Below are 24,156 nucleotides of genomic sequence, written 5' to 3'. Positions count from 1 at the left end.
AAAAAAAAAAAAAAAAAAAAAGTTCCAGTGGCTTCTAAGTTAGTACTTCTGGCCAGAGTTGTCTCTCCGATCCCAGAGGCAATCCTTGAGCGAGGAACAAGAATCCCTTGCATTATGCTTGAAACCAACGTCGCTCGTGAGGGTAACTGTAAGCACTTGTGAACGCTTGTGGAATGTTCATTTGGGATTTGTTTGTCTGCAAACAGCTTGAGTCGGATCACATGGTCAGCCTGTCCGAGATAAGCATCAAGTGGTAGAACAAAAGTAATAAATCATAAATTAACTAAATTTGACGAATTCATTAGAGATGCTCAATTAGTTAATTATTTACTTGATTATTTTTTGAACCCCTTGACCCATGTTTATTATGGATTATGGTTCAGTCATTCAAATTTCTCCTAAATATTTACCCATTGTAATCTGAAGGGGAGGTCGACCGTACAAAATATATATTGCAAGTTGAGACTGAATATTGTTAGTCCAGTCCACCAGGTCCGCCGATCCGAGTCCCATGACTCCCAGACCGGATGGAAAACAGCTCAAAAATGTATTTCCCATAATCTCACTCTGTTCTGATCTGTCAATATTCCCAACGCCAATCTATTTCATTACTACTCCATACAGTGGCTCCCAACCCCGCAAACGTGACCCCACTCTCTCTTCCTGCACGCTCTTCGGGCGAAGGGAGACCAAGTAATTCGAGACCATGCGAAGCTTCTCCCTTTCCCCCGACTGGTGGTGGCACAAGTACCTGGTAAGTAGCAGCTGGTTCAAGGTGATCACTATGCGTTCCTTTCCTTTTCTTTATTAGAACTCTCTTCTCTCTTTCTTCGCTAGCTCTCTTTCCTCTCATTTGAATTCTATGTATGTACAGTTGTTGGTTCACCGCCAACGAGAATTCTTCCGCAGTAAATACAGAAATCAACGAACCATTTTACTCCGGACCCCCGTTACACGTCTGAGGTCTCCTCATTCCCACGATCAAGTTCTAAATTGGTCATTCTACCTTGAGAAATATCGCCAGTCGCAATGGTCGACCTCATCTCCCCCCCGGATCCTCGCACCCTACTTCCTCCTCTGCTGGCTTGTCTCCCTACGGCTTTTGTGTCGCCATTGCCCCCGCCTGCACTTTTGCCTCTGTTATCGCCTGTGCTACGCCAGCGAGTTCAGGTTTTGAGTTCCCTCGCCGCTTCTCCGAGTGAATCATGGCTGCGACTACTTTGTTGGGATTCTGGTAAAGCTGTGCGTCTTCAGACGGTAGTAGATGAGAGCAGCTTTGAACCTCACCCAGTGTCGGGGGAAATTGAACTCCCCGATGAAGTCCCCGTGGAATATAAGCGCGTGGATGAGGAGACACTGCAGTCTCGCGTCATACTCTCGGACTATCGTCTAAAGGCAATCTATCTGTGGTGCCCCAACGACAAGGATGGTGGAGGACCCGGGTGGCGAGTCGCAGAACTCCTGCCTCACGAAGGCAGTAGGGAAGATGGTGATGCCTGGTCAGCATCGATAGGGGAGGCCAATTCACACTCCAAGGAACGGTTGATGGAGGATGCTTTAAGAGCGGCGGAGAAGGAGGAGGAAGCCGCTAAAGACGAGGAAGACGACGATGATGATTACTGGGCTCAGTATGACGCTACGCCTGGGAGGACCCCATCGGTGAAAACGCCCGCTCCTAATGCGCGGTCTGCCCTTCAGCACCAGGGTATGTCGGAGGCGTCCTACTTCTCGCAGTATGCCGATGTGCAGCCGGCGATGGACAACCATGACCCGTCGGAAGAACAAGCGGATCTCGGACCATCTTCCCTAGGCGGAGATCTGCTAGCCAATCTCCTTAAACCTCATGCTGATAATCAAGCGTCCGAGAACCTACTGCATCTCAATGGCCATGGAGACGCCGACAGAGCATTGAACCACCCACGACCGTCATCTGCTTCCTCCAACAGCTCGGAGGCTGTTGCCAAGCTCGAGTTGGAGGCCGAAAACCAGTCAGCATGCGAAGTAGGCGTCAAGCAGCATATCAGCTCTAACATTAAGAGTCTGTTCCGGCTCGCTAGAGCCACAGGAATTACGCGCGCCGAGTTTCAGTCGCTCGTGAGAACGGAGCTAGAGTTGTTGAACGTGTCTGATGATGAGTAGTTCTTTGGCAGTCTATGATGCACCCATTTTTTTCTTTTTCTTCTTCTTCTTATTTATGGAAATTCGCAGGGTCGATTTGTACATAATATTTCATTCGGTCATGATGATGTTTGAGCGTTGGAGTGTGATTATTATGCTGCATTGGATATCCCACCTTTGCTTTGATTTTTTTTTTTTTTTATTTTCGTTCTTTTTCTTTCTGTGTTGTAGATTTAAAATAAATAATTAATTATTTTGATTTTAACTTTTAACTTTCTCTGTATTACATTAAGAGTTACGAGACCAAGAGAAAAACTGAATACGTAAATCCACAGGTGAAACCCGAGGTTAAATATAGAAGAACAAGCAAACGGAAATTCTGGGTCAATCAGGGAATAAAGTTCGGATGAGCGCCTTGTTCCGTTCCGGCGTGTTTTGTATGGGGATGAAGACACGCAATCAGTGCGCAGCTCCCCTCTTCGTTCTCCGTACGACAACAAGCCTCTCTCTCTCTCTCTTTCTTTCCCTTTTCTTTTCTCTCTCTATATGATGTCCTTTTCCTGATCGCTTTCTGTAAGTCATCGCATGAAGAATATTCCCGAGTTTCTATTCTCCCTGCTCTAGCTAACCAATTGCTGCATGCTCCCCATCGCAGCTCCTTAGGTGATCTTTTTTTCAACTATCAATTCTCGTCTTCGATTGCAGCCACTGAGCATGTCTCAATCCCCTCCACCGTCTCTCCGGAAGAGAGGCGGAAAGAAGGAGGCATCCCCTGGACCTTCGGATGTCTCCTCTCCTTATCCCACCAACCAGGGTGCAACCCCCAAGCCTCAGTCAGAATGGGATTATAGGCTGGCCATAACGGTTCTGACTGTGCTGGCATTCATTACCCGGTTCTATAGAATCTCATATCCTGATGAAGTTGTCTTCGACGAGGTGCACTTCGGAAAGGTAGGTCATACATATATAACCGAAGAATGACCGGACGTTTCTAACGCGATCATGTGCTTCAGTTCGCCTCGTACTATCTGCAGCGCACGTACTTCTTCGATGTTCACCCTCCATTTGGCAAGCTTCTCTTCGCGGCGATGGGCTGGCTCGTCGGCTATGATGGTCATTTCTTGTTCGAGAACATCGGCGACTCGTACATCGATAACAAAGTCCCCTATGTCGCTCTCCGCGCCTTACCCGCAACCCTCGGCGCACTAACGGTCCCCGTCGTTTTCCTGATCATGTGGGAGTCGGGATACTCATTACCGGCCTGCGTTCTGGCTGCTGGTCTTGTGCTGTTTGACAATGCGCACATTGCTGAGGACAGGTTGATCCTTCTGGATGCCACCTTGGTCATCACAATGGCGCTGAGCATTCTGTGCTACGTTCGCTTCTACAAGCTGCGCCACGAACCCTTCGGCCGGAAGTGGTGGAAGTGGCTGCTGCTGACTGGTGTTTCCCTCAGCTGTGTCATCTCCACAAAGTATGTGGGTGTTTTCACCTTTGTGACCATCGGCGCTGCAGTCCTGGTTGATTTGTGGAATCTGTTGGATATCCGCCGTCCCGCCGGCGCTCTCAGCATGCTGGAGTGGACCAAGCACTTCGCAGCTCGTGCCTTCGCCCTTATCGTGGTGCCTTTCTTCTTCTATCTATTCTGGTTCCAGGTTCATTTCGCCATTCTGACTCGCTCCGGTCCCGGTGACGACTTTATGACCCCCGAGTTCCAGGAAACCCTCAGCGACAATGCCTTGGCTGCCGAATCTATTGGAATCCAGTACTATGACGCGATAACTATCCGGCATAAGGACACTAAGGTCTTCCTGCACAGTCATTGGGAACGGTACCCGCTTCGCTATGACGATGGACGTATTTCCAGCCAGGGCCAGCAGGTGACGGGATACCCATTCAACGATACGAACAACCAATGGCAGATCCTTCCCACTGTGCCTCTGGAAGACAATGAGGGCCAGGGCCACAGCGTGAAGAACGGTGATCTCGTCCAGCTGCTTCATTTGGGTACTGACTCGATCCTGTTGACCCATGACGTTGCTTCCCCCTTTTATCCGACCAACCAGGAGTTCACGACTGTGACCAAGGATGTAGCTAGCGGTGAGAGACATAACGAAACCCTATTCGAGATCAAGATTGAGAACGGCAAGGCCGGCCAGGAGTTCAGAACTCTGTCAAGTCACTTCAAACTGATTCATTATCCCACCCGAGTGGCCATGTGGACACACACAACTCCTTTGCCCGAGTGGGGCTTCAAGCAAGCCGAAATTAACGGTAACAAGAACGTCCTTCAGGCTAGCAATCTGTGGTACGCCGAATCTATTGAGTCGCTAGAGGAAGACAGCCCTCGTAAGCAGAAGGAAGAACGCAAAGTGAAACAGCTGCCCTTCCTGCGGAAGTACCTGGAACTCCAGCGCGCCATGTTCTTCCATAACAATGCCTTGACTAGCAGCCACCCCTACGCGAGTGAGCCTTTCCAGTGGCCCTTCCTTTTGCGGGGTGTCAGCTTTTGGACCAAGAACGATACCCGTGAACAGATCTATTTCTTGGGTAACCCGATTGGGTGGTGGATTGCCAGCAGTCTACTGGCTGTTTTCGCTGGTGTAATTGGTGCCGACCAGTTGTCTCTCCGCCGTGGAGTTGACGCCGTTGAAGAAAGTAAGTGAAGCTGCAGGATAGCAAATGGCGAGCGATAGAAACTGACATCATGCGCTATAGTTTGGGGACTCGGTGCCCGTTCCCGCCTGTACAACAGCACCGGCTTCCTGTTCCTCTGCTGGGGAGCCCACTACTTCCCCTTCTGGTTGATGGGTCGTCAGCGTTTCTTGCATCACTACCTTCCTGCTCACCTTGCCTCCTGTCTTGTGACGGGCGCTCTGATTGAGTTCATTTTCAACCTCCAGCCGGTCCAAGCCGTTGTGGATAGTGAGGTTGACCCGTCGGGCAAGTCTAAGTCTGTTCGTCCCCGTCATTTTGTTACGGCCAAGGAACGGATGAGCCGCAAGTCCCTTGTTGCGGGCTGGATCGCCACCATTTCTATTCTGGCCATTACTATTTGGGGTTTCTGGTTCTATGCTCCCCTGACTTACGGTACCCCAGGCTTGGACGTTGCCGGTGTAAACGCACGTCGGTGGTTGGGCTATGACCTCCACTTCGCCAAATAAGGAGTTTAACCCTGGGTGTGCCAGCAGCTTCTGCGAGCATGTAGGCGCCCCCCAACTAAGTAGTCATCTGTGTCTGATGATGGTATAACTATAGCATGTAAGATAGTGAATGAGTGCGTGTGCATCACGATGATCTGAATAAGCTTCGGCAAAAGCCAGTGGCCCCAAGCCCCGACGCAGTTACGTTGTGAAACGGTGCTCTTTTGAGGCTCCTTTTTGTCTTTTTATTTTCTTTCTCCACTGGGGCCGGAACCATTCCTTTTCATCTTTTAATGTCACATCTCCTAGAATTGTTTACCCTACTCCTTTTGGTTCTTGCGCCTATGATATCAACAAATCAATAAAACGTTATGAATAGAAAGCAAAATCTTTGCATGATTCTAATACATACATAATATACTGGGTGCAAAGGAGGAATTGACCACAAAGATGCTCTATTGAAATAGGAACTCAGAAACACCATATCCATGCGCGACATTTTCAATGTTTATAAAAGGCAACAGGAAAGAAACGCCACATTGAGTATCATCAAACAGTACGAAAAATCCACATCAAGAACGCATATGTAACCTCTTATCTAGAACGCCATTCTCTTGCCGATTTCACTCTCCCACCCACGGACTCTCTCGAATCCGTTTGACGCAGTCTGATAATCAACCATTGCCTGGTAAACCTCCTCCTGGCTGGTCAAGACAAACGGACCATACTGCACAACCTTCTGGTCCAAAGGCTGACCCGCCACCAGAATGAACCTGGACTCCGACTCGGCATTATCTGGCACCGAAGCCTCCACATAATCTCCGCCCTGGTCAAAGACCACATTGTGGAACTCCTTCACTAACTTTGTGGAATCATTCGACCCAAAGACTGTTGTTCCGGAAAGGGTATAGGCAAATGCATTCCACCCCTTCGGTAGGGGCTGCGCAATGCGTCCACCCGGCCGGATCGCAACGTCCAGGAGCCACACGGGCGTATAGGCCAAATCGCGCACCGAGTCAACTCCATGCGATTGGCCGGAGATGACCTTCACCGTGACCCGGTCGTCATCCACCTTGGCGATAGGGATCTCCGACGCACGCAGATCGCGGTACCGCGGCTCGCACATCTTGAGATTCTTGGGCAGATCGACCCACAGCTGCATGCCAACGTTGGGGCTGCCGTCGGGGTTCTCGTGGGGCATTTCCGCGTGCATGATTCCGCGCCCCGCGGTCATGAATTGCAGGTCGCCAGGTCCGATGGTGCCCTTGTTGCCGGCGAAATCTTCATGGTCAACGCCACCGGACAGGAGGTAGGTGATGGTCTCTTGGCCGCGGTGGGGGTGGTCTGGGAAGCCGGCACCCTTGCCAATGGTGAAGTGGTCGAGCATGAGGAAGGGGCTGAAGTTGCGCAGCTTGGCAGTCCCGATTGAGCGGCGAACGCGGGCACCGGCACCCTCGGCTTGTTCGATGGCCAGAAAGACTTGGCGGATTGCGCGGGGAACGGCCATTTTGTTCGTAGGTGGGGTTATTGTTACTGGGAAGGAGTCTGCGTTGATTTGGCCCGGGGTAATTGTGTTGGTTGTGTTTGTGGTGATGTTGAGGCGAGTAGACACTTCTTGTTGTATGTAGGAAACTAGCGCTTTGAGATGGCTAGAATATAGCGATAGGAAGATAGCTGTGATTGCGATTGAAAACGAGAGAAGGAGTTTCATCGGCGCTGGAGGGAGATATTTATATCGAATTGACAATTAACGAGAAGGTAGTAGAAATTCCTGGAGCCATTGGGACATGGTCATTTAGTCAATTCTTATAATCGACTAATAAGCATCTGCATATTAGCGTCTGGGGCATAAAAGCTGTAGATCGGCAATGAGATGGAGCTTACAAAGATCAAGGTCAGCAGCCGCTAGTCCGCTTTCGGATGCCACATCGATTTCCAATCGCTGATTCAGTGGGTCTGTGGATTTCTTCCGGGTCCCTCATTGGTGACTGACTCAGGGCTCACTCAGCAAAACGGTTCATTCCTCAGGTGTCTTTGCTCATAATGTATACTCCTACCGTGGTTTTAGGTAATGCTCAGTCATGGCTGAGTTCTTTCTGGCCACTACAGTGTCAATGACTCCTGTATAATGTCATCTCTTAGTACAATTTGAGCATATTCTGTATTTTGTTAAAACATTTGAAACTATAGTTCGTCATATTTTATCGGGTTGATGTATACACATTCCGTATATCCAGTTACTAGTAGTAGTAGTGGATGGACGCAGGTACGACATAAGGCCAGCGATAAAGCAAACAAACAAACAAACATTGAATTTATAGCGAAAATGTCCAGTAACTCTCATTCATTCAATCCTTCTCAAACCATGACATGCATTGATCTGGCTGGTCATTCCCTTCTGGCTCTAGTGCAAAGGGCACGTGGTGATAAGCCGGAACCCCAACGCAACCGTTTAATCGGATGTTCTTCACAGCTGTCATGTTGCTCTGTTTCCAACTGCAGCGAGGGCTTTCCCTCAACATAGTACCATGATGACCAATTGAAATACCTCTTCCTTTCTTGTTTATATTCCACTTAATAGAATTTCCTTCCATTAAGCGACGTGGGTCTTAGAGTTCCACCAGGGAAGCTCTCATCAGGCCAGATCGTCGCAAGCCCGTAACACCCCAGCCAAGCAGGGTTCAACCATATCGACATTTATCGTTATAACTCGCCGCCATGGGTCGGCGCAACCGAATCGTAGCGTCCTTGCTAACTTTAGCATGCGCGACTTCTACCGCCCTCGCAAACAAGAAAGTCTTCAATATCCACGATGATCTGCTCGCGTTTCCTCAAGTATATCTCACTCCTGTTTCAGTCATTGCGATACAGCCCGCATATTTGCTAACCTAAAAGCTCAACCTAGTTCCAAGTCCTCTTCCCGGACGAATATGTTCTTGACTCTCATGCGAAAGAGGTGCTGAAGACTCAAAGTAGCCCTCCAATTCGCGATGACCAACAGGGAAACTCTCTACAGAAATCACAGATCCCTTTAAAGCCTCGCTCAGATGAGTCGCAAGAGAACAGCCCGCAACATGGAGACCCGCAGCTTACATACGAGGAGCTAATCCTCCAAGGCCAACGATTCCTCTGCCAAATCCCGCAAGTCGAAAGTGACGAAGGGAGTCCGACGAATAGTACCAAGGAAACCAGCGAGACGGATGAGAAGCAGGAGCTGGCCCGGGCGACGGACCGCGGGTTGGAACTTCTGAGCGAGATGGAAGGGAAATGCATGTACTATGTTTCGGGCTGGTGGTCGTATTCGTTCTGCTACAAGAAGCAGATCAAACAGTTCCATGCGCTGCCTTCTGGAAGTGGGATCCCTAACTACCCTCCCATGGAGGATCCGGCAACGCATTCGTTTATCTTGGGCCGGTTTCCCCGAGCTAACGAGGAAGAGGAGGATGGTGAAGCCGAGCGCAAGAAGACGGCAGAGAAGACAGCAACAGCAACTACAACGGATGTGGCTGAGCTTCAGACGAAGGGAGGATCGCGGTATCTAGTGCAGCACTTGGAGGGCGGGACTAAGTGCGATTTAACGGGGAAGAACCGGAAGATTGAGGTTCAGTTCCATTGTCATCCCCAATCAACGGATCGCATTGGTTGGATTAAGGAGCTGACAACTTGCTCCTATTTGATGGTCATTTATACCCCACGCTTGTGCAATGATGTCGCGTTTCTTCCCCCACAGCAGGAGGAGGTTCATTCGATTGAGTGTCGTGAGGTGCTCTCGCCTGATCAGGTTCCCGATTGGGAGGCGATGCGGCAGTACCACCTGGCCCAGAAACTCGTCGAGTCGTCTACTACTCCATCGGAATTTCCTATCGTCGGTGACATCGAGGTCGGCGCCAAAAAGTTGGTGGGCACTGAAGGCAAGGAGATCGAGAAAGGACGCGTAGCTTCCGCCGGAGAAGAGAAGGTGGAAGTGGTAGCTAAACGTGAGAATGGCGAGGTGTTACAGTTGTCCAAAGTCGACCTAGAAAAACTTGGGCTTGACCCGGAGAAGATCGAAACATTGAAGACCCGTCTCGAGGAGCTCGCTCAGGGTAAGGACTGGACATTGGAACACGTCACAGCCAATGGCGAGCGTGGACTGAGAGGCATCGTGGACACCGATGAAGATGAAGAGGAGGAAGAAAAGCAGGCCAAGGCCGGGACAGAGTCGGAGGAACATGGTGCACCGAAAGAGCCGCAGGAGAAGACTCCCACCAAGGAAGCTCCGGAGAAGAAGGTGCCAGAGGCTAAGCTGAAGGATGAGCCAAAGGAGGAGCCGTCCGCGGAAAATGCAGAAGAAGGCAGTGAGGAAATCTTCAAAGATGAACTGTAACTACCCTTAGATTATGTCAATTTTGTTCTTCACAATCTGTAGATTTGTGTCTATTTATTGGTTATCATTGGTTATCCAAGCCAAGTCCCCTGCAACCTCAGTACCCAGAGACCTTGACAAATATACAAAGCGAAACCTTATCATACAGAGCAATGACTTATTAATATATGGAGAAACTCGTGAATCATACCCATGGTCAAGGCATAAACACCTCGTAAACGAATCCAATGAAATCCAACAGCCAATACACCCTAAACATCAACAAACTGGTCTCGGCCTTAAAAGACACAGAGTATCATCCAAATCACGACCAGTCAAAAATCTAATGCACTATTAGTACTGCCCAACCAACCTACCCAGCAAAAGACGACAAAGAGACATAACATACGACCCGTATCTACCCTGCGGTGTCCGCCCAAAGCACCGCCCAAAACACCGTCCACAGTCACACCGTCCATAACCCTCATCATCGAAAGGAATAGCCCTAACCGCACCTCCAAGCTCTGCCAGGAAATCGACCACTGCCTTCCTAAACTCTTTTACGCTTTTGCGTCGGTTTATCGGCTTGACAGTCTGCGTTTCCGCTTCTAGAATTTCTGGGGGAGAAGAAATTGTGATGATTGTACTAGTTGGCTTGGGCTTGGAGTGTCTGGATAGACGGTTGCGGAGGGATTTGAGGGAGATGGAGTAGATTTGTGTCATTCTTGTTTCTGGCTGTTGGTAGTGGTAAAGGCCTTTGGTTGTTAAATCTATGGCGGTTTGTGCTGGTTGCGTGGATGGTGAGGTTAAGAGGGAGTAATAGCATGCAAGGGATGTGGAATGTCATGAGGAATGTTGCTAGATGGCGGGGTTATGAGTTCGTCACGATGATGGTGCCCAGTGGTGATTATTACTGCCTCCTGATATGTGTAGTTTGGGATGATGAAGTTGAGCCATGGATTGGGGAAAGGGAAGACGTGTGTCTGACTCTATCTACCTCGTTCAGGGCTGAGGAGTGTGCTTTTGGTAGGTTAGCCCCCGCTGAGCCTGTGGGAGATAGATGTATGAGTCTATCTGAGGGAAATGAATGGACTTGTTGCATGTACTTCTCATCTAAGGGTTATTGGGGTGTTATCGTGTTGTAGGATATTGATATGATGTACGGAGTATGGAGTACATATATACAATTGACAATGGGGGTTAGTACGAATGGTGGTGATACTTGAGGGTCATTCAGCCCTATCTCTTTAATACATCTTATATTTTTCTTCATCTGCCATGTCAAGCCAATTGAGGCACCATTCGATGATCTATCAGGTTGTAGGGATATCATGACCTATACTTTGGTCGTATTAAGAACCGGGTATACAAGAAAGGAAGTTCGGATAAGAGAAGAACTGGTTGATAAGGCAGTGCAAAACGTGACCGAGCGCCTCTGATGCCTAAGGCTCCACCCCCTCACAGCCTCCACTGGAGCAAACCAAACCACCCGAACGGATCGGCCAACTTCCTCCATTCTCACCCTCTGGTGTCTGTCTCTCCCTGAAACTCTCCCGACTTGACCCTTACTCCCACATTTCTCTCGTTTCCCTAATCCAACCCCGCCAGGTCAACGGCTCACACGGGAGTTCTCTCCGTTTCGCCCTCTCCTCATCCTCCCCCCTCCTATCCGACCGTTGCGGTGCTTGCGGCCTCTGGCTCGATATCGGTACCTGAAGTACTGCCACAGTGCCACTGCGTAATTGCCAAGCCCACCACCACGAACTAACTAACCCCCCCGACCGACCCATCGACCGTCGCCCGACCTTCGAGTCTACCGTCCGCTATCTCCCTCAGCGCCCAAGCGGGAACACCATTTGGTTACACGGCCACCTAGGACCGCTGCTCTTGGGAGCAGCAACTGCAACAATACAACTCCTCCTAATATTATAGCCGGAACCCGATCCCGGTTTGCCAGCTGACGGCACCCACAATGGGTTTCCTCGGTGTGTACACGGCCCTTTACGACTACCACCCCCAGGCGCAAGGTGAATTAGAGCTTCGCGAGGGTGACCTATTATACCTCCTCGAGAGCAACAACGAAGACGACTGGTGGAAGGCCAAGAAGAAGGCGGAGCATGACGATGAGGACGAGCCCGAGGGTCTGGTGCCTAATAACTACATAGAGGAGGTAAGGGTGTATTCTAAAGCACTTTGCTGTTTAATTTGGAATTAGAGAAGGCATCGTTGTTGTCCTCCGGGCCTCCCGCCTTCTGCCCGGAGTGGGTGGTTGTTCCCACCTTCAGGGGTAGAGAGTGGATCATCGTTGAATCGGACATTTACTAACTATGGAACCGAATTGAATACATAGGCCCAACCAATTCACTCAGCCAAAGCGCTTTACGATTACACACGCCAAACAGATGAAGAAGTATCCTTCTCGGAAGATGCAGAATTGGTGGTGTACGACACATCGGACCCGGACTGGACCTTAGTCGGGGTCAGCGGAGATTTCGGTTTCGCCCCTGCAAACTATATCGAGATTGTTGAACAGGCTGCCCACACTCCCGCAACGTCGTCTGTGCCTTCTCCTCCCGCCGAAGCCGCACCTCCGACCCTCCCGCAGCGCCCAACGGCGGCACCAACGGAAGATGCCAGTAGCCCTGTCTCAAGTTCGCCCATCGACACCGTTCAGAACCCAGCCGCCGCGGCGATTGCTGATATCATTCACAAACAGCATGCAGAGCCCCAAGCCACCAGAGCAGTGCCGCCACCCCCGCAGCCCCAGTCATCGTATGAGCCCGAACCAAGCTATCAGCGGGAGCCTTCGCCCCCGCCGCCGGCTCTGCCGCAACGTCCCCCATCCCAGCAGTTATCTCCGCGCGTAGAGTCTCCCCGGTCCCCGGGTCTACCGCCACGTCCGCCACAGGTTACCGTGGCGCAGGAGCAGGATGCCAAAGGACATGTGAAAGAGTCCCCGCCGTACAACAGAGTCGGCCCCGCACCCCGTTCTCCTTCCGGCTATCACATTTACAATGTGAATGAAATGGTTGAGGTGATGGGCAAAAGGAAGAAGATGCCCACGACCCTGGGTATCAACATTGCCACGGGGACAATCTTCATCTCGCCGGAGGATGATGGAGAAGAGCAGGAATGGACAGCTGACAAGCTGTCTCATTACTCTATTGAAGGGAAGCATGTTTTTGTCGACCTGGTTCGCCCCAGCAAAAGCATTGACTTTCACGCCGGCGCAAAAGACACTGCGCGGGAGATTGTCGCTGCACTTGGTGAAATCTCCGGAGCCTATCGCGCAGAGGGCTTAAGGGAAGTCATTGCGGCTGGCTCCGGCGGTGGAGGACAGAAGAAGGGTCAAATCCTCTATGATTTCGTGGCACAGCAAGACGACGAAGTGGGCGTTAGTGTTGGCGATGAAGTCATTGTCCTTGACGACACCAAATCTGAGGAATGGTGGATGGTCCGGCGCGTGAAGAATGGAAAGGAGGGTGTAGTCCCAAGTAGCTATGTCGAGATCACCGGCTATGCTTCCAGCAGCCAGCCATCTGGTGTTGACACTGGCTTGTCGGCAGTGGAGCGAAATCGGCTCGAAGAGTCAAGGTTGGCCAAGGAGGCTTTGCGCAAGTCACGAACCGATTCAATTGATTCGCCCCGTGCAGAGGTAGGCGCTGTCCGTTGGCTATTTGGCCAATATATCACCATGGTTCCATTAGAAACGCTAACAGTTGTGTTTATTATCGTAGCATCAGAAGCGTGACAGCCGAAGCAGCCAGAAGTCGAGTAAGTCCCCGTTTCCTCCTTCCCTACGTGGGTATTAGTCATACTAATGAACCCCAAGAGCCAGATCCAAGCAAGACGAGACAATGGACCGATCGCACCAAAACCTTCACTGTAGAGGCCCAATTTATCGGCCTCCAGGATGGTAAGATCCATCTCCACAAGATGAACGGGGTCAAGATTGCAGTCCCGATCCCGAAAATGTCTATCCAGGACCTGGAATACGTTGAAAAGATGACTGGAGTGTCACTGGACGAGGACAAGCCACTCTCCGACATCAAACGTCGTTCAACCCAGCGAGAACCTGAAAAGCCTCGGCCTTTGGCCGAGAACAAACGCCCTGAGCTTGCTGGAGCTTCGTTCCAGCAGTCCGATTATGATTGGTTCGATTTCTTCCTGAAAGCAGGAGTTGGTCCACACCAATGTGAGAGGTATGCTCAGAATTTCACCAAGGATTCGATGGACGAGAGCATTCTTCCGGATATTACCCCAGAAGTACTTCGCACGCTTGGCTTGAAGGAAGGCGATATTTTGCGGGTGATGCGACACCTGGATACCATGTTCAGCCGAACCGGAGCCAAGTCTAAGCTGCGGAATGTAAGCTTCGGTGGGGAGGAAGTTATCAGCAATGGTGAGGACGGTGGTGGTCTCTTCGCGGGTCCGGGAGGCGTCCTGCGCAACAACACTCGCAAGGGCAGACCAGCGCCGGCTGTCCAGACTGGAGATGTGGTTGACCCCAAGGCTTTCGAGCAGAAAGGAGACTCCAATGACGCAGAGCCAAAAGAAGCCTCTCCAACTTCTGCGGCCTCGGAAAAGCCCGTCCAACGCGGTTTTGATGACGATGCATGGGAGGTTAAGCAGCCGAAGCAGACTGCTCCCGCACCAGCTCCTGCGGCTCCTGCGGCTGCAAGACCGACTTCCCCCCCTGCTGCAGCCTCGCCTTCGACAACGCAGCCATCACAGCAGCAGCTTACCGGGGCGATGGCAGACTTATCTGTGCTTCACCCTCCCCTACAGCCAACCCCTACCCAACCGACTCCCGCTTCACAACCTCCGCCAGCCTCCCAGGCCCCAATTATTCAGCCTCAGCCGACTGCTGTACCCGCGCCTGCCCCCCAACAGCCACAGCAAACAGGTGCTACCCCCGGCTTCTTCTCTCAACTGGGCCAACCGGCACAGCAGCCGCTCCAGAACCCCGCGCAAGGATTCAGTCCCCAGGCCACTGGTTTCCAACAAGCTTCCAGGCCACGTCCGCAGCCTCCTCAGACTATGGGACAAAATTCGCTGCTTCCCCCTCCGCCTCAGCGACCTCTTTCTGCACCTCAGAACTTCCCTCAACAGCAAAGCTCCTTTGGTCTCCCTCCACTGCAGCCTCAGCTGACGGGGCTACCTCAAGCGGGGCCACCACTTGCTGCTCCAGGTCAGAGTCTGGCCGAACTAAACCAGCAGCGATTCCAGCAACCACTCCAACCACAGCCAACCGCGTTCATGCCTCAAAATCAGTTCCAGAATGGCCTGATGCCACAACCCACTGGGTTTCAACCACAGTCTCAATTTGGAATCCAGCAACAACAGCAACAGCAGGCTGGCTTCCAGGGACTTGCACCTCAACCTACTGGCTTCGGTTTCCAAGCACAGCCGCAACAGCCAATGCAAACCGGCATTAACTCCGTTCTTCCCCAACCCCTGCAGCCTCAACCCACCGGTATGAACGGTGCCGGTAGCATGCCTTACACCACGTCACCACCGCCAATCCCACCAATTCCTCAGCAGCCAACAGCTGCACCTCTGACCCCACAGAAGACTGGACCGGCACCCCCAATCAGGTTTGGTGTCAAACATGACGCTCCCAAGAAGCTCGCTCCCCAGCCTACGGGTCTCCGGGCTAATCTTGCACAAGCCAGTAAGTCTCACCAGCAATGTATCCTTTTAGCAGCTACTAACCATGTCCTACAGCGCCCACAAATCCGTTCGGTTTCTAATCTGAACATGTATATAATCTTTATTTGCTTTTGCGGCACATGACACATATCTTATACATTATTTACTCTTCACATCGGCGGTTCCACACGCTAACCATAAATAATCGCGTCTTCCTACCTCTGACGCCGTAATGCGTACTAAAACGTCTTGGTCCATCAAATCGATCCACGCAGTCATGTTTGGAGCAATGTCCCGCATATTTCCTTCTCACGCAGCTTCCGCAAGCTAGATTTGCACTCGCTTTTTATTTTGTTTTTCATTTTTCTCCTTGGTTATCGTTGTTATAGCAATACGTAATCCTAAAGATATGGATTCCTCACCAGTTCTTGGTTTCTTTTGTCTTTAACTGGTGCTTGATATTCTCGATTACCTACTTCAGGTTGTCTGCCTCTATAAAACGTTTTCATATCCTACTTTAATGTATGTTTGGCGACTCGGGGAAACCCCCTTTTTGGTGGATGGGCTCCTGAACTGTGCCCTGATACGCCTCTCTGGGGGTACCAGCCCGATAGTTGTATGGTTGTTGTTCTCGTCATCTATTGCTCTCCCTAGCTTTCTTAGTCACGTTGTACAATAAATACACACAGGATTGCTTAAGTAAAGCTATGACAGGGATCGTCGTTGACCAAAGGAGCTAGTTACGTTGGAAGCGGAGCACCGCAGGCCAAACCTGCAGCTTATACAGCAAAGTATCATAGAAACGTACAATACCAAGGGGGTAGCATGGTGGAGCAATACTTGTGTGGAGAGATACACCTTTGACATCTAACGTGGCAGTTTGTGGGATTGATAACGTACGAGATATATGCACATACGTCCTGTCCACATCCCATTTGAGTCAGACTATACACAACTAGCACAGCATTGCAACAAAATGTGCACTAGCGGTGCCTTTGTCTCGATAGTTGTAGTTGTCTTGTAGCATGGTGCAGTACAGGCCGGAGAAGCGCACGCTGTGTCTCCAGGCTCAAGGTGCTTTCTTCAAGATCACTCGGAGCTCACGCTGAGAGACGAAATAAGGGAAACAATGACATCAGCCCGGATGGTCTAGTGGTGTGGTTCTTGCTTTGGGCTACAATAGTACCAATCTGCGAGAGGCCCCGCGTTCACGTGGTTCGGGCCCTTCCTTTTTGCTTTGTTTCCCCCAACTTCTTTCTTCCTTCATCTCTTTATCTTATTTTTTATATCATAGCTGCTCTTGTCTCGCCACCTGATACATATGTATAGCAGCTACCTAATTATGTTAGGGCAAATAGAACTAAACACCAATTTCCAAAAGGGGAAATAGGACTAGGATGAAGCATCGGCGTGATAACTAATCATTATAGAAGAACCTGCCACATCCTCGTATATGCAAGCCCATTTGCGTATCACACCGCGTTATAGAGAATCAAAAGCCGGGAAAGGCGTCTCGAAGCCTTGCAGAGGAAAGGGGCTGTGGGTTCTCAGCCTTACAAAGCAGAAGAATGGTACCAAGCGATAGCTGCAGAAGGAAAGAGAAACTCCGGAGCCCTTGGGTATTCCACGTGAAGAGTCCTTGGAAATTAGCCAAACTACAATGAAGCACCAGAAGCCACTCGTATGACTCGGGATTTGACTTGTGTGGGGTCAAGAAAAGGTCTGGATCCGGCCCGGCTCGGCTTCCGTTTCCCTGTTTTTTTTTGAGGCTAAATTGGTGCGGGGATTACGAGCCTCAGCCTTCAGGGTTGCGTTTAGTGCCCTTTATGTGTCCTGGTCTCAGCTACGTTAGGAAAGTGATCGCTCAGCATGGCGCTTCGCGCATACCAAATGATCTTCAGGGACCTCGGCTGAGATGCTTTACCCCCTGAGCTTGTTCTACTGCTTGGACGGTTTGATCTGCACTAACACCTCACCTTCATAGCCCGGTTGTTGAACTCTCCTTTCACTTTTCTTCAGAGACTGGCAAAGTCGGGTGTTCGACCTGTGGAGCAATGACCATGCAGACGTATGGAGAATATTCTGGAAGGTTAATCAGCTCGCTGCTCTCCACCATATCTACTGAATCAGTACCTACCAGGCTACCTGATGTGTAAATGTTGCATCATTATCGATTACTGATCCAACGGAAGAGAGCTAGAAATGATGCCAAGCCAATGACATCTCATCCATCGGCCAGTAGGGCTCCACAAGGGTACCTACCCTTGCTTTTTGGGTCAGCCAGGGTTGGGGGCCGTTGTATATCATTCAACAAGTTTCAGGGCCCATTGAGCGCTGAATGAATAAGCCATTGACCACGGCTCTTAGTATGACAACTGCGGGCAGTAGGGACCCTTCAATCGCCGTTGCCATTTCTTTGCCCCAGACATGAGACTAGAAGCATTTGTGGGTACTACAGCCACGAGATACTTGGAAGAAGCCAGGCAAGGGGCAAAAGCCGCTTGACTCGGGTGCAAGAAGGCTTATGTCCGGCCAATACTGTGTATGATCGCCACTCATTTATGTTGCTCCGCTGAGGATATTGACCAGTGCTATGTAGCCTTTCCACCGGCCTTGCCTTTGCAGGCCTCTCCCTGCCATAGGATCTTCCTCATGTTAGCACTGCTTCCTGTTATTGATTCGCCGGCGGAAGGTGGACATCCGAGGCATAGCATTACTTGTTCCATCAGTGATCACCACGACTATTGACCGGGCGATGTGGAGTCTACTCTACAGTGATCCTTCGATCAGTGATCTCCACTAGCTGTTGGGCATTTTGAGATTACCATTGGACAGACATCGAGCTGTTCCTATTTAGGAATCTCGTGTGAGGCACGAGTCAGGATGTCCTCGTAGGTACCCATTGAGGCTGTAAGTCCACCATCAAGAAAGAATCCCTGCAGGGCCACCCTGTAATGTAACACTCCTGACGATGAGTGATCTGATTGCCTGAACATCCACCCGGATATTGACCTTGCCCGAAGGATGGATCAGACTGGACCTGTCCTCCATAGCTGAATCCGAACTCCGATGACAAAATCAGACCTCTAACAAAGAATATAAAAGAGATCTCTCATCCCTCGAAACCAAACCCCCATCATCATCACAGCAACCAGCTTCACTCATCACAAAAACAAAACAAAATCAAGGGATCAATCCTCCGCAAAAATGCAACTCAAAACCCTCCTCTCCACCCTCCCATTCATCACGGCCGTCCTGGCCAACCCAGCCCCAGTGCCAGCCCCCGTACCCGGCACCGTCGCCGTCGGATACGGCCAGCAACTCCAGAACAATGACCAGGCCAACCACTGGGTCGTCTGGATCGAGGGCGAAAGTGCCTGCCCCAACACTCGAGTTCTGGCTAGGCTTACCGACAGCCCTTGCGACCAGACCTTTTATTTCAACAACAAAGCCTACCACCTCGCCGACTGCGGTAGCGACAACGAGCCCCGTCGTGTGGTTCAGCCCGGCGGTGGCTCTGCGGGCTGCTCTCGCGATAACCGCAAGATTACCTGCCACGGTAGCACTCATGACATTGTGAAGCATGGCAAGTGCGGTTAAGTGGGTTGAGGTTGTGAATACGGATACATGATGCGTGGAAACAGGGATTGTGGGAGTGCGGTTATGTCCCGGTTGAGCACTTGAATGGGAAGGAAGTATGACGCATGGAGACAGAGATTATGGAAGGGGAAGGGGGAGTGGACTAGTAGTTATGCTTACGCCCTTGTTCTTGGCTATGGTCTTGTTGTTACATGTCAATAACCTGCGCCTGATGGCATGGCCTATAGTGTTCAGTGAGCTTTGAATGAGATAGATTTTGTCTTCAATCTGTGACGTACCAGTTGTATGATACATGCATAAGAAGAACCCAGCCAAAGCCTCTTACATGGGCACCGTAGACAAGAATAATCCCAGCAATACCTGCACAAATATATTATCCCCGTTATGCTATATATGCTTGTCCAGCATAAGAATGAACCCCCGTTCGTGAAACCTACCGGATCCGTCACGGCGGTCCGGTACGTCCTCTTTAGCGCCGGGAGGGACCGCCGGAACCAACGTAAATTAGCATCCGCCCGGAAGCCCGGAAGCACAGACTCTCTATTCATTGACTGGATGGTTACATTGGCATTTGAAGTGGAAATTATCTTGTGAATGGCTATGCTGAACTGTCTATCAATTTGCTTAATCGTATGCCTGTACAACTGGGTTTAAATGGCTTATATACTGATCTAAGCGAGAGTACGACACAACATATGAAGTTAGTTCCCGGACATAAAGAATTTCTCATATATATATATATAATACTTCCAGAAGGTCCTGATCAGCCAACTATGGGAGTATAGTAATCATATCACGTCTTCAATCTCATTTTCTTGAACTTTGGATATAAAATCGCGACAATTAATACTGGTACAATTATTCACCGAGGAACACCATTAATGTATTGAATAAATTCTCTACCTAACAACACATTATTACACCCTTAGTATGCATCTCTCCCACTCACCTACGTCTCAATTGAAAGGTCTCAGATCCCTCCCCATCCCCCATCTTCCCAGCCTTCGCCTGCCTCAACCCAGCAAGTTCATATGCCAACACAGCGCGACAACACACAACAGACGCAAGAAACCGCCCCGCGTTCGCGAGCGCATCTTGAACTGAAATGAACAACAAGCTGGAAAGCACCATCGTCCCATACAGGATATGCACTACCGCGCCGGTGGAGACGCACCATGAAAGCAGGAGAAACAGATATGACTCTTCGATCTCGTCGACGTCTGGGGGTGGAGTGGAGTACAACGATGGAGTTATTTCCCGGACGAGATATCTCTGAAACCAATTCGGCTGCGCAATACGGGGTTCTGCTACAGGGGGTCGGATAACGCGGTAGCGGAGTGATAGAGCGATCGTTCCCCCGATATGAATGAGTGCGATGATGAACGCCCAAATGAGTGGCTGCGTGGTGACTTCCGTCGCGTAGTTGCATATGCACTGGATGCCGAGCTGGTAGCAGGCGGTCGCGATGTTCGCGACAGCGCCTAACGCGACGATATACTCGAGCGCTGAGATGAGGATCCATGTCCTCCCGCCGGGTTTGGGGATGGTTATCCTTTTCTTGATCCCGTCGGCGCCGAGGAGTGCTTTCACGTTGGGGTATTCGAAGGGTCGGTCCGGTAAGACCGCCGGCGATCCTAGGGCCAGACACAGCGAGAGGAATGGTCGGCCTGCGACCCGTGCCAGGATTGCTGTGTCGACGGTGTTGGAACCGAGCATGGAGAGCATGGTCGGGAGGAGGCCGAGGATGACCCCCGCGTTGGCCATGTTGGCCTTCACATTTTCCGGGAGGTTGCTTAGCATACAAGAGACCAGGGGCGCGGTCAAGGCGCTGCCTTTTGTCGGGTCATACCAGAGCTGGTATTCCGGGTCGAAGCCGGGGGTTTTGTTGAGGTAGTTTTGGTATTGTTCGGAACAGTTGTTGTTGAGGACGAATTCAATCTGCGAGCGGAATTGTTTGTACCAGTGTTGGAATTGGTTGGGGGCTGCTGCTGCCACGGCAGCTTGTATTAGGAGTAGGAGCAAGATTCGCATGGTTGGGATATTAGTCTCTCGCGCTTAGACGTAATTGTTACATGGGGATAAGGCTTTGTGGTGAGGTGTAAAAATTGTAACTGTCATTATCAGGAACTCTTCAGGGGAGGTTCGCGTGGACAATTCCTCCATGATGTGAAGCAGAGCGCTAAAGCTGCCCCTCTCGATGATTTACGAGCCATTGTTGCACTATCTTCGTATTAGTTTATGCATTTCTGACCCGCGTGGCGGCTTAGCTTATCCTTTGTGTTGATAATGAACCTATCTCGGATAGTTCGACACTTAGTTGGTCTGGCAATCTCAGCCTACCGTATGGTGTGTGACTGAGAGAGCCTATCAGGGCCATGTCTCTTCGGGCCAGCTGCTCAGTTGGGGATCGATCGCGTCCATGGACCACGCCGAGCTGTGACAGCTGGAGCTTTGACGCATTTTCTGCGTGTCATTTCCCTGCCAGGATTCCTCCACAGGCTAAAGTCAAAGCCACTATTACCCTACAAATGCCGATGTCAAGGTCCCAAGTTTATCACGCGCTTCACAACCCCGCTAGGGTTCTGTAACCCTGTCTCAGGGTTTATCTGATCTCATGTATATACAACTCCTGAGGACCTGTCGAACATAAATTGCAGAAGTGCCCTTCTCCTACTGAATTCAGGCTGGCAGAGCATTTCAGATGAAGTAACGAAAGCTTTTTATGTAATAAATCCTCTAATGCTAATACAATGCCCAGCTCGTAATTCAAAAGGGGTCGTGTAGTCATTAAGTCGGTCATAGATACACAGGATAAATGTACAACTTATCTTGCTCATTACGGGGTATATGCAGATATTGTCGAGATCGAAGACGGTCAAATATAAAAATGCCATCTTCGGAAGAGATAAAGGCAAGAAATGGTCGAAGGTGAAAGATGTACGGAGACGTGAGGTGAGATCAAGTGTCTCCCCAGAGCCCAAACACAGGGAGATCCTCCGCCATATAGAGCAGTCCATTATCTGAAAGGATCATGTCAGAGAGAGGCGTTTGGCCACCGTTGTCCGGCATTCCAGGTGGACCAGTGGGGATAGTACCGCCTGGTGAGCAGCCGATTGGAATGCCTGTCGTCGTCAAAGTGGAAATGGCTGTGTCGTATGGGAAAGGCGAGGGCCCTTCAGCGGCACATAAGGCATCCCAAATGCCGTCATCAGGCTGGGCTGTAATGGTTGCCTGCTCTACAGATTGGGAGGGAAGGGGGCCGCCGGCAAACTTGTCTGGGGATAGTGGAGACGGGACTGTTGCTTGATCCCCGCGGTTGGTTGAGATGACGTGGTGGTTATTACTAGTAGTTGAGGTTTCGTTGGATGGGCCTACTTCGCCAAAAAGCTGATCGACTTGTTTGCTACGACGTTCCATCCATTGACGGTTCCGGCGGCGGACGAATTCACCAACTGCGCCTCGCAGGTATTTGATGATTTGGAAAAAGCGACAGGCATGAGGGTCATGCGGGACAAACAGCCCAAGGAACTTTTCGGCCTTGTTCAAGCCCTCCTCCAGTGGAAGCAGGTTGTCATAGTCAGCAAAGAACGCGGCCCCTAAGACAACGGCCGAGTTAAAAACGGAATTAATCAAGAATGGCAGCCTCCGCGGCAGTGACGAGTATTGAGAGAGGTCGTCCACGACGTTAAGACTGCGCAATGCGGAGTAAACGCATGCATCAGCAAAAAGCGAGATTCGCGAGTTGTTGGGTTTGCTCTCGGAAAATGCTGCCGACTCGCTCTTGTTTTTCACATATTGAGAGACTCGGAAGACCAAAAAGGGGCGAGTCAATAGAATAATCGACCAGTAATAAGAGCCAAATATGTGGGCTGCAGCCAAAGTATCCTCGAGAGTTTTGGCAGCATCAAGCCGCTCTGTTTGCATCCGTAGGAAGCTTGGCAGGTTTCGGACCCAGGCGCGATGTTGATTCGAGATACTGTCCGCAACACTGATCGACACAACCTGCCTCATGTAAACTTCCGTAAGAATCCGCTCAAAAATACGACATAGCGAAACAACCGTCAGGGATAGTTGCTCTTCCGGCTGAAGGCGCTGTTGTGTCCCTGGCGTAATATTGCTATCGTGCGGGTCGTAGTCAAAGTCCGTCGTGGCTGGAGGACGACCCAAAGAGGCGCTGAGGAAGAGATCCATCATGCGTAGACTTTTCCACACACGTTCCCGAGCACGTCGCTCTCGCGTACAGAAGAGCGTGTTTGCATCTTTCCTGTGGATGCCGACCGCATACGCGGCGCGAAGAGCAATTCCAAGATTCATGAAAGCACCGTTGCGTCGACAAGCACCCAACATATACATCGAAATCAGGACATATGACTGTATAGTGGAGATACTGGGGGTCTCAGTAAAAGCCGAGAACGCCAGCTGACGACCACTAATGAAGTACTTCTCCGCCAGGGTGTGGTTGGTATCCGATACTTGAGCCCCAATGGCAAGCACCAGGTAAAATATTGAGCTCACAGTATCTTCGTCGCCTGTTGGGTTCTCAATCCAATTAGCCAGCCGCGGATGGAACTCGTCCAGGTCAAAGAGATCCAATAGAGGACTAGTGGCAAGAACATATTGGCGAGCCAGTCGTTGAGCTTCTTCATTACTCGGGGGCGGTATCAATGGTCCGGTCTGTGTAGTGGAACTACTTTGGAAAGCCTCAAGCATTGAATGGCGTGAATTATCTTCCGTAAACTCGCAACGGCCAATTGACGAAGCCACTATGCGACGGACACTCTGGAGAAAGGACAAACTCGCGGAATCGCCAATATACATGAATTTTCCTTGTCCATCGCGAAGAAGCCTGGCCACCTTCGGTACCGGAGCCGTCCCATCTTTATCATCTACCACCTGTTGTTCTAGATCTGCGCTGCGATCTTCGAGGGAGTTCAGCAATCGATCCATGGCGGTTTGTCTTTGCGGCGTAGGCACAAGGCGTTCGCTGAGCAACATCGTGTCTTTCGAACTCTCGGAGGGCTTCAGCAAGCGGGCCGGCTTGTCCGAGAAGTGACATTCTGATTCTTTGTGACGTTGAACACAGATTGTGCATGGTTGCTCTCCGTTGCATTTCTGCTTCCTCCGCTTACAGCTATCGCACGCTCGTCGGCATCGTAGCCGGCCACCCGGGGGCGCGGTGACTTTCGGCATGACAAAGGGGGCAACTGATGAATACGAACTTTGAATCTCAGGTTAAATCGAACTTCGTAACCGGCCGAGCGAAGTTGCCGCGAGTAAAGTAAATGCCGAATTGCCAAG

The 24,156-nt window shown here is 50.7% G+C and overlaps 11 protein-coding genes and 1 non-coding gene across 12 annotated transcripts in view; 7 read left to right on the top strand and 5 right to left on the bottom strand.

Annotated features, from left to right (window-relative positions):
• The window catches only part of BDV27DRAFT_35248 (uncharacterized protein), a 449-nt gene extending 238 nt beyond the window's left edge, over positions 1-211 (bottom strand). Inside the window, exon 1 of the mRNA XM_032076399.1 lies at positions 1-211. This exon is cut by the window's left edge and continues 238 nt beyond it. Within this exon, the coding sequence (XP_031923824.1) occupies positions 1-113 (113 nt within the window). The 5' untranslated portion in view covers positions 114-211.
• A 262-nt stretch (positions 212-473) lies between these two features.
• Positions 474-941, top strand: BDV27DRAFT_35238 (uncharacterized protein). The gene is made up of 2 exons (XM_032076398.1): positions 474-754; positions 910-941. Exon 1 carries the CDS (start codon positions 512-514, stop codon positions 695-697), a length of 186 nt encoding a protein of 61 aa, XP_031923823.1. The 5' UTR covers positions 474-511; the 3' UTR covers positions 698-754; positions 910-941.
• On the top strand, positions 864-2,184 carry BDV27DRAFT_35235 (uncharacterized protein). Its single transcript, XM_032076397.1, has one exon. It carries the CDS (start codon positions 1,030-1,032, stop codon positions 2,137-2,139), a length of 1,110 nt encoding a protein of 369 aa, XP_031923822.1. The 5' UTR covers positions 864-1,029; the 3' UTR covers positions 2,140-2,184.
• Positions 2,185-2,585: 401 nt separating this feature from the next.
• On the top strand, positions 2,586-5,673 carry pmt4 (dolichyl-phosphate-mannose-protein mannosyltransferase). Its single transcript, XM_032068213.1, has 4 exons — positions 2,586-2,691; positions 2,774-3,069; positions 3,132-4,776; positions 4,837-5,673. The coding sequence occupies exons 2-4, from the start codon at positions 2,833-2,835 to the stop codon at positions 5,280-5,282; spliced, it is 2,328 nt and encodes a 775-aa protein (XP_031923821.1). The 5' UTR covers positions 2,586-2,691; positions 2,774-2,832; the 3' UTR covers positions 5,283-5,673.
• Positions 5,674-5,699: 26 nt separating this feature from the next.
• BDV27DRAFT_134002 (pirin family protein) lies at positions 5,700-7,075 on the bottom strand. Its single transcript, XM_032068212.1, has one exon. The coding sequence runs from the start codon at positions 6,970-6,972 to the stop codon at positions 5,860-5,862; it is 1,113 nt and encodes a 370-aa protein (XP_031923820.1). The 5' UTR covers positions 6,973-7,075; the 3' UTR covers positions 5,700-5,859.
• Positions 7,076-7,979: 904 nt separating this feature from the next.
• Positions 7,980-9,627, top strand: BDV27DRAFT_148408 (PRKCSH domain-containing protein; the record flags this gene model as incomplete). The annotated part of the gene is made up of 2 exons (XM_032070914.1): positions 7,980-8,096; positions 8,167-9,627. The coding sequence occupies 2 exons, from the start codon at positions 7,980-7,982 to the stop codon at positions 9,625-9,627; spliced, it is 1,578 nt and encodes a 525-aa protein (XP_031923819.1).
• A 129-nt stretch (positions 9,628-9,756) lies between these two features.
• BDV27DRAFT_35224 (uncharacterized protein) lies at positions 9,757-10,422 on the bottom strand. Its single transcript, XM_032076396.1, has 2 exons — positions 10,016-10,422; positions 9,757-9,949 (listed from the first exon to the last, which is right to left on the bottom strand). The coding sequence occupies exons 1-2, from the start codon at positions 10,327-10,329 to the stop codon at positions 9,886-9,888; spliced, it is 378 nt and encodes a 125-aa protein (XP_031923818.1). The 5' UTR covers positions 10,330-10,422; the 3' UTR covers positions 9,757-9,885.
• A 1,065-nt stretch (positions 10,423-11,487) lies between these two features.
• Positions 11,488-15,569, top strand: BDV27DRAFT_35200 (cytoskeletal protein-binding protein SLA1). Its single transcript, XM_032076395.1, has 5 exons — positions 11,488-11,776; positions 11,957-13,261; positions 13,344-13,380; positions 13,439-15,280; positions 15,334-15,569. The coding sequence occupies exons 1-5, from the start codon at positions 11,579-11,581 to the stop codon at positions 15,357-15,359; spliced, it is 3,408 nt and encodes a 1,135-aa protein (XP_031923817.1). The 5' UTR covers positions 11,488-11,578; the 3' UTR covers positions 15,360-15,569.
• Positions 15,570-16,396: 827 nt separating this feature from the next.
• On the top strand, positions 16,397-16,482 carry BDV27DRAFT_t180. Its single transcript has one exon. It is a non-coding gene; the product is annotated as a tRNA-Pro (tRNA).
• A 1,511-nt stretch (positions 16,483-17,993) lies between these two features.
• Positions 17,994-19,123, top strand: BDV27DRAFT_35190 (uncharacterized protein). The gene is made up of 2 exons (XM_032076394.1): positions 17,994-18,168; positions 18,282-19,123. The coding sequence occupies exon 2, from the start codon at positions 18,466-18,468 to the stop codon at positions 18,856-18,858; it is 393 nt and encodes a 130-aa protein (XP_031923816.1). The 5' UTR covers positions 17,994-18,168; positions 18,282-18,465; the 3' UTR covers positions 18,859-19,123.
• A 501-nt stretch (positions 19,124-19,624) lies between these two features.
• BDV27DRAFT_133996 (uncharacterized protein) lies at positions 19,625-21,116 on the bottom strand. The gene has a single exon (XM_032068211.1). It carries the CDS (start codon positions 20,887-20,889, stop codon positions 19,804-19,806), a length of 1,086 nt encoding a protein of 361 aa, XP_031923815.1. The 5' UTR covers positions 20,890-21,116; the 3' UTR covers positions 19,625-19,803.
• Positions 21,117-21,571: 455 nt separating this feature from the next.
• BDV27DRAFT_133994 (putative C6 transcription factor) lies at positions 21,572-24,122 on the bottom strand. Its single transcript, XM_032068210.1, has one exon. It carries the CDS (start codon positions 24,046-24,048, stop codon positions 21,817-21,819), a length of 2,232 nt encoding a protein of 743 aa, XP_031923814.1. The 5' UTR covers positions 24,049-24,122; the 3' UTR covers positions 21,572-21,816.
• Positions 24,123-24,156: the final 34 nt, after the last annotated feature.

This window comes from Aspergillus caelatus, assembly GCF_009193585.1.
Source record: "Aspergillus caelatus strain CBS 763.97 unplaced genomic scaffold BDV27scaffold_199, whole genome shotgun sequence".
Classification (NCBI taxonomy): domain Eukaryota; kingdom Fungi; phylum Ascomycota; class Eurotiomycetes; order Eurotiales; family Aspergillaceae; genus Aspergillus; species Aspergillus caelatus.
This window is presented reverse-complemented; position numbering and strand designations above follow the sequence as displayed.